The following is an 8,377-nucleotide window of genomic DNA, read 5'->3' on the forward strand; positions in this document are numbered from 1 at the left end:
CAGCTCTGGCTTCTTTGGAAGCCAATGGGATTTGTGCTACAGAATCCGGCCCCTTGGGCCTGCAGCTGAAAATAAGCCAGGGTTTGCTTAGCTCAGGAATGGTAGGGAGCAGGTGCTGCAGGAAAGGACCAAGGTGACTGGAGGCATGCACAGCACTCAGCTTTGCTCTGCTGGTGCTACAAAATCCTTCCCTCTGATGCGCAGGGAAAAACAGACTCCCACATTTTTGGAAAAAACAAACAAACCTTTTTTAGAAAATAGAGACTTTGCATCTCAGATCTCCGGCTTCATGAAGCAAGAGCCCTTTGCTCCACGAACGTTCTGCCTTCTTTATTTATTGAATATGTTCAAAAAGTTACTGGCAGACAGGTCAGGCATAATTAGATTAAACCGTATCACAAACTGACAAAGCCACGTGCAATGAAGAAGCTGCATAAACTTGGAGACATATTTTGTCAAAGTATTAATCTTAGGCTTCTGAGCTGCTCGGTGAGAAAGCCCCATTTATGAAACACAGAGAGAGGCTGACACTTCTAGAAATGGGAGCTGAAGGTTGGGCTTCTAAGTTCATATTTAGGCACCTACAGGTGAAATTTTCAAAAGCGTCTGTATGATTTACGAGCATGAAGGCCCTTGAAGCTGGCAGGGATTTTGCCATTGCATTCAATAGGCATGGATCCACGGCCCAAGTCTGCAGGGTGCTTTTCACACGGAGCCTGGGCTCTTTACTCAATGCAATCAGCGGGAGATTTGCCTGAGCAAGGACTGCGAGACTCTTAGCTCCCTATGCTGAGAGCTGCTCAATGCAGATTTCCCCCTGGGATTTCAGTGAGGCTCATGGGGCCACCGGGGTGCCCCGCATGGAGCAGCTTGCAGATTTTGGACCTGGATGTGCTAATGCCTTAGAGTAGAATAATAATATATATTGCCTTGCTTCCAAGCATTTCAAAGCACGCTATAAACAGCGAGGGCTAGATCCTGTGCCCGGGGATGTCAGCGGGAGTACTGCTGTCGACTCCGTTGTGATCAGGCTTTAATTTATTAGGGCTCGCAACACTCCAGTGAAGTATGTAAATGTTGTTATGCTGATATGACCGAGAGGCAAACACAGACCAAGTTAAGGCCAAAATTGTCAGTTGGGTCCGCTAATGTTGGGTGCCTCCCTTTTAAGGAGCCCCACTTCAGAGAAAGCTACAGCTTGATTTTCAGAGATACCCGCACCTGGAGCTGGGGGCAGGCTAAAGACGTCGCTGTACTTAGGCAGCGGAGCAGGGAGGAACCCAGAATGATTGGCCACTTTGGAAATTAAGGTCTAAGTTGGGGGTTCTCAAACTTCATTGCATGGTGACCCCTTGCTGACAACAAACATGACTACACGACCCCAGGAGTGGGGACTGAGGCCTGAACCCACCCGAGCCCCACTGCCCTGGGCCAATTCCAAAGCCTGGTGGGGCCAAAACTGACGCCAAAGGCTTCTGCCCTGAGCCCCGCCACCCAGGGCTGAAGCCCTCAGGCTTCGGCTTTGACCCCAGGTGGTGGAGCTTCGGCTTTGGCCCTGGGCCCCAGCAAGTCTAACGCCAGCCCTGGTGACCCCATTAAAACAGGGTCCCGACCCACTTTGGGGTCCCAACCCCCAGTTTGAGAACCGCTGGTCTAAGTCATTTGTCCTAGGTCACACAGCAAGTTTGGGGTCAGAATGATCAGAACCCAAATGCTGTGCACTAACCATTAAACCCATTCTGCTTTTCTAGCCACAGAACTAGCAACAGCACAGAAGTTTATGTGGAACCATCTATTTACAGAGATTACTTAGCACCTAACGGCCTTGCTCTGCAAAACATGGATAATAACAACAACATTGCTTCAGCCGTGAAGTATTCAGAAATTATTGCAATAAGCTTTATAGAAAACATACAATACACCGGATGCAGCTTTCAGCATATTTGCTCTAGTATATACTAGCAGGCGCAGATCTAAGCAAACCTGTGCAAGATATTGAGAGCCTTTTTTTTTAAACAGTTATGAAGGTTGCTGAGACAGTTGACTCTAGATTATACTTTGCAGTCGGAAATGACTTGCTTCCATGTGCTTTAGCAACATGCATACAGCCTGCAGGGAAGTTTTTGTTGTTGTGCAGGTGCATTATTTTGTGCCTGAGAGAAGTCATAATTTTTGTGGAACAAAACCATAATAAATTAATGGGCTCAGCAGATCATGTAACTTCTTGTGGGTTTTTTGTTTTCTTTTCCTCTGTGTTTGGAGCAAAAAAAAAATCAAGTTAGTTTTGTATTTGTTAGAAATATACTAGGAAAGACAACTGTACAGGGTAAAAGTCTAGGCTCCAATAAAATCCAGGAAACAAGCTTAACACCGTCTAGCCCGTTGCTTTCAGCAACTCACTAAGTAAAAACTCACCCCACGGTCCATGTGCACAAAGTAAATTCACAGGGAGTTGTATTCTAGCTTCTTGCAGAAGGTTTTTTTTTTAAACAAAGGAAAAATTAAAAGAATCTCCTGGAGTAACTAGGAGTTGCATGTGCATGGAGCTCTTCTGTGCATTCATAACTCCTTCAGGGCATGGGAGGGTCTTTTGCTGGGGTCAGGCCCATGGATTCTTCCCTGGACACTGACAATGGTTTTGGAGGAGCATCCTATGGGACACGGGGAGAGGATTCTTCTGTTAGGGCAGCGGAACATGTGCTGTCACACACCCTGGAGGAGTGAAGGGCTTTCTTTTGAAAGGGATGTGTTCATTCAAAAGGGTTCCTGTACATTCATTCCCCCCCCGCCCGTGCATTCTGGGCTGGAGGGGTTCTTCGGGAGTGGTTCCTGCATAGTCCTGGATGGGAGTTAATTCTGCATGGACCTGGGTGTTTCCTGGACCATTGGGGTGGGGAGAGAAGGGCCTCTCAGGGTGCAGGCAGTGAATTCCCAACTGTGGGTGTATTCTGAGCGGAGAGTCCTGTACATTCACGTGCTCCTAGAACACTGGTGGGAGGGTGGGTGTGATGGATCCTGTGTGGTCTCTAATGCCGGTTATTCATTTGAAGGTAGGTAGCTCTCTCATTCACAATCCCCAGGACCATTGAGGGGGATGTATTCTCCTGGGGACTGGATGCTGTGCAGTGATCTGCGGGGGTGGAGGGGATCCTGTGCAGTTTTCTTAGTTTTGTGGGAGGGGCGTTACTGTCTTGAGGATGGATCCTGTGCTATCTTGAGTGGGTTGGCAAAAAGCTGTCCTCCTGGGGGTGAGGGTTGGGGGAGGGGTGTTTTGCTGGGTGTTCCCTGGACAGGTGGTGTTGTCCTGGGGAGTGGGGTACCCTCTGGTTGGAAGTGCCCCCCGTCAGGCATGAAGGGAGAGGGGAGTATTCCCAGGTAGTGGGTGGGTGGGTGGAAGGTAGGCATTTCCTGGGTAGAGGATGGGGGTTGGTGAAGTGTATTCTCCTGGGGGTTGTTCCATGGGTAGGTGGGCAACAGTAGGGGGGAGGGTGTTCCTCTGGGGAGCGGGTGGGATTGGTGGAGTGAGGTTTTATGAGATAATCCGTGGGTGAATAGATATTCTCCTGCATGGGGGTATGCTCTAGTCCATGAATGGATGTGGGGATTTCCTGGATAGTGGTAGCCCTACTCATGTGTGTGGGACACACTCCTTGGGCAATGAGGTGGGACCCCCAAGGGCTGTGGGTAGTAGACAGATGGATGGGAACCTCAAGGACTGGGGGAAGGATCCCTAAGGGCCAGGAGTAGGGGCTTGGGGTGGGATCCCCACGGGCTGTGGGTAGTGGGTGGAGGGGTGGGACCCCCAAGGGCTGTGGGTGGAGGGGTGGGATCCCCAAGGACTGGGGGAAGGATCCCCGAGGGCCAGGGGTGGGGGCTTGGGGTGGGATCCCCATGGGCTGTGGGTAGTGGGTGGAGGGGTGGGATCCCCAAGGACTGGGGGAAGGATCCCTAAGGGCCAGGAGCGGGGGCTTGGGGTGGGATCCCCACGGGCTATGGGTGGAGGAGTGGGATCCCCGGGGGCCAGGGGCAGAGTCTGGACGGATGGGATCCCTGCATGCGGGCAGGGCTCTCTGGCCTGGCGGTGGCCCCCGCACGCTGGCTCAGAGCCCTGAGGGGCTGGCGCTGGCCCGGCGCGGGTCGGTGTCCTGCTCGTAGCGGTAGTGGTAGCCCTCCATCTGGTCCCGGCAGGCCTCCCGCAGGTTGTTGAGCCAGCGCTTGATGCCCCTGCGGTTGAGGTACAGCACCATGAGGAAGATGACCCCGATCAGCGCCAGCACGATGCCGAAGAACACGTAGGAGGCGGTCTCCAGCTCCTTCTGCTCGCCGGCCTCCTCGGAGCGCGGCTCCCGCCCGGCCCCGCAGCCCAGCTGCTCCAGGCGGAGGCGCAGCACAGGCGAACCGCTCAGCTCCCGCGGGGCGGCGCAGCGCAGGCTGCGCGCGTCCGCCACCCTCCAACTGGCGTTGCGCATCCAGCCCAGCAGCGGGCGCAGGGCGCAGTCGCAGCGCAGCGGGTTGGAGCCCAGGTAGAGCTGGAGCCTGCCCAGCGGGGCCGAGTCCAACCGGGCCAGCTCCTCGGGGCTCAGCCCCTGCAGCGAGTTGTTCCGCAGATCCAGCTCCTCCAGCCCCTCCGGCAGCGCGGCGCCCGGCAGCGCCCTCAGCCCGTTGCCCGCCAGCTCCAGCCGCCGCAGGCTCAGGTTGCGCAGGGCGCCGGCCAGCGGCTCCTCGCCCAGCAGCAGCAGCGCCTGGTTGAGCTTGAGGGTGCGCAGCCGCGGGCAGCCGCGGAAGGCGCCGCCGGCCAGGGCGCGCAGCGGGTTGTGGCTGAGGTCCAGCGCCGCCAGCCCGGGCAGCCCCTGGAAGGCGCGATCCTCGATGGCCTGGATGTTGTCGCGGGGCAGCAGCAGCCGGCTCAGGTCGCCCAGCGGCCGGCTCCCGTTGCCGGCGAAGGCCGCCCGGCGCAGCACCGTCAGGTTGCCGCCCGCGACGGTGAGGTTGCGCACCCCGCGGGGCAGGTCCCGCGGCGGCTCCTGCAGGCGCACGTAGCTGCACTGGTCCAGCTCCGGCGTGGCGAAGCAGTAGCAGTGACCCGGGCAGCCCTGCCCGGCCTGGAGCAGCGGCGGCAGCGGCAGCAGCAGCATCCCCAGCCACCGGAGCAGGGAGAGGGCGCGGGCGCCCAGCGGCCGCCTCCCTGCCATGCTCCCCGCCTGGGCATCGAGTCCCTGCGGGGGGGGGGGGGCGGACTCCGAAAGCGGCCCCCGGGGATCCCGCTCACAGCCCCGGCCGCTCAGCGCAAGGCGGGAGCCGGGCGGCCCCGGGCCGCCTCATCTCACACGCGCCCAGCGCCCGCTGCTAAGTGTGAACGGGAGAGACGCGGCTCCCGAAGTGAGAGCGCGGGGCGGGGCGGGGGTGGGGTCCGCGCTCCCGCAGCCCGGCAGCTGCCGCCGCTGGCGCTCGCCGTCCCCTGGCGTCTCCCTGCACTGGCAGGTCAGCTGGCGGGGGGGCGGGAAGCTCCCAGACCTGCCTCTGCCCTTCTCTGGGGCGGATTAACCCCCCTCCCCAGCTGGGGAGGAGGCAGCGAGGCGTCCCGATCTGTTCTTGGTTGCCCCCCCCCGGGGCGTGTCAGCAGCGCTCCCCCCTCTAGCGGTGGCAAAGCACAGGATCCAGGGGGCACTTGTCGCTGGGGGGCGGAGGCGAGGGGAGCCGAGGCGTCCTGCCTGTGCCAGCCGGCAGCAGCTCGTGAAAGGCTGGTGAAATCCGGGATTCAGCCCCCCCCCCACTGGCTTTGTGGCACCGGGATACAGATTTCATCCCTGCCCGGTCAGCGGCCACTTCTGCGCTCCCACAGCGAGACCTTTCTCTTTAGCCCTGTTCAAAGTGCGGCCGGTTCCTGGTGTTATTGATTTAGCCCTGGCACGCTGCGGGGGGGGGGGGGGTGCCCGCGGTTCAGAGTTTCTTTCAGGTCAGCGCTGCCCGTCTGGGCTGGAAAGGGAGGAGAACACGCCGCTGGTTAGGCTCTGGAGAAGCAGGCGAGAGGGGTGAGTTGCGTGGGTGTTGGAGCGGAGGCGTTTAGCCAGTCTTTGTGCACGGGGTCCTTTGGATGGTTTATTTCCCTCTGTGGATTTCCCTAGCTGTGGGCCAGATTCTGCTTTCACATCAGACTGGAGTCACTCCACTGCTCCTCCGTCTGGTGCTCTGCCTATCACAATAACCACATTAGGGGTGCAGGGCACTTCCCAGTTGATTATAAACTCCAAGGCAGCAAAGAATCCTGTGGCACCTTATAGACTAACAGACGTTTTGCAGCATGAGCTTTCGTGGGTGAATACCCACTTCTTCTTATTCACCCACGAAAGCTCATGCTGCAAAACGTCTGTTAGTCTATAAGGTGCCACAGGATTCTTTGCTGCTTTTACAGATCCAGACTAACACGGCTATCCCTCTGATACTAAACTCCAAGGCAGGGGTTAAATCCTGCTCCCAGAGGCACCAGGGTATAGCCAGGGTGGTTCCAATGAAAGGCAAAGGAGTTACTGCGAAAGGGAGGTAACAGACAGCAAGGGCTGAGTGAGGGAAATGGGCATGGGGGGGAGGGATTAAGTGGGAGGACAAAGATGAGGACAGGGGCTCCTCGAGCTGGGGACTTCCTTGGTTTTGTTCCTAGTGCTTTGAGTTTGTATCTACAGCTTTTATGTAAATACGTATGTTGCCTGAATGTTTGGTGGAGTGCAGGGTGGGTGTGGGGAATCCATCCATCTATTCACCTCAGAGCTGCATTCGCAGTGCCTAGCAGCACTCCGGATGCCAGCAGGAGAAGAGGTGAATGGCAGTTACAGGGAGCAGCTCTCTGCAACTGCGAGAATGAGCTTTTTAAAAGCTCAAGCTCTATCTTTTCCCATGGGGTGTTCTGTAGGATCCCTCTGATAAAGTCCATAGGATAAATGCCATGAAGGCACCCCCTCTTTGGAAAAATGCACCCCCTCTTTGGAAAAATGGGCAGAGAAAAAGCTCCCTGAGATTCCTCTTGCAGAGTTTTCCTCCAAATGATGATTACGTAAATTATCATAGCACTTAAGGCTCTGTTGTGCTTGATGCTGTACAAAGCTACATCCGCTGGAGTTTGGGGTCCTCCCCTGCCCCATGGAAACTGAAGGGGTTTGGCTGCCAAGCTCCATGGATCTTTGTAGAATTTGGCCGCTTACTAGCTCTAAGGCCGCAGCTCTAAACCTTGGGTGCTGCTGGCATTTATCCCAGGATCTCAAGTCATACAGGCTTCCCCAGTGCGTAGGCAGCCCTCTGTGCAGTGACTAAGGCTGCATTAATGTTCGCACAGATTTACCACTGCAGTGATGCCATGATTGTGGGAGTCTCCCCTGTCCTCTGCAGGGTGCTGGAAGGTGCCACGCAAGTGGCTGACCCCTCTCCATGCAGCAATGGAGAGATTTTTATATTAGCAGCGAGCATTTCTGGGAGGCACTGTTATGCCCTATACCCTGGCACAGGCTTTATGCAACCCTGCAGGCTGCCGCAAGAAGGGAGAAGGTCCCTTAGCCCTCCACGTGCAGGATTTGGTCTGTGCGTCCAGAGAAACGAGCACCGCTGTGTTCAGCAGTATAAGGCTGCCTCTCCCCCTGTGCTGAACTGAACGCTGGTGAAGGGGGACATCCTATGGCCAGAGCATAGGTGCCCCAGTGACAGTCCAGGGAGAGCAGAGGATTTTCTCTTACTGCACCTGCCATGCAGCCGGCATAGCAGCTAGAGGAGTGTCCTGGGTCAACACTGGAACAGGAATGGGGCTGGGAACTCCCTGTCATCCAGCTGCTCAGCGCCTCATGAAATGTGATGGGCACTGTGGGCTACTGGAGCCACCAGCCTCAGTTTACCTATAGGATCCTGGGTGGGAACAAAGCAGCATGCATGGCAGCCATCCTGGTGGCTCAGAACTGCACCTCCCAACCCCCGGCTGGCCTCCTACCCACTGGCTCTATTTATTTTCCCATCAGACGTTCTCCCTGCTAGGGTGACTAGACAGCAAATGTGAAAAATCGGGACAGGGGTTGGGGGGTAACAGGAGCCTGTATAAGAAAAAGACCCCAAAATTGGGACTGTCCCTATAAAATCAGGGCATCTGGTCACCCTACTCACTGCCCCTTTGCGCGTTTGATCACAGCCCCTTTGTATTCGGTTTGCCTATTGTGGATTCCCCCCCTCTCCCCGTACCGGCTCTTTTTTCACTTCTTTTCTAATTACGAGTGGCCCAGCTGAACTTCTGAACACGGACGCTGGTTGAGATTAGCGAGTCCGCTCACCCTTAAAACTTGCTCTGTTTAATCATCTATCATAAATCTAGACAGTCAGGGCCATGCAAAACCTATATTTAAAG

At 56.2% G+C, this 8,377-nt stretch overlaps 1 protein-coding gene across 1 annotated transcript; it reads right to left on the bottom strand.

The window, feature by feature from the left end:
* Positions 1-250: 250 nt before the first annotated feature.
* On the bottom strand, positions 251-5,361 carry TPBGL (trophoblast glycoprotein like). The gene has a single exon (XM_045022696.1). The coding sequence runs from the start codon at positions 5,190-5,192 to the stop codon at positions 4,101-4,103; it is 1,092 nt and encodes a 363-aa protein (XP_044878631.1). The 5' UTR covers positions 5,193-5,361; the 3' UTR covers positions 251-4,100.
* Positions 5,362-8,377: the final 3,016 nt, after the last annotated feature.

This window comes from Mauremys mutica, chromosome 1 (genome assembly GCF_020497125.1).
Source record: "Mauremys mutica isolate MM-2020 ecotype Southern chromosome 1, ASM2049712v1, whole genome shotgun sequence".
NCBI lineage: Eukaryota > Metazoa > Chordata > Testudines > Geoemydidae > Mauremys > Mauremys mutica.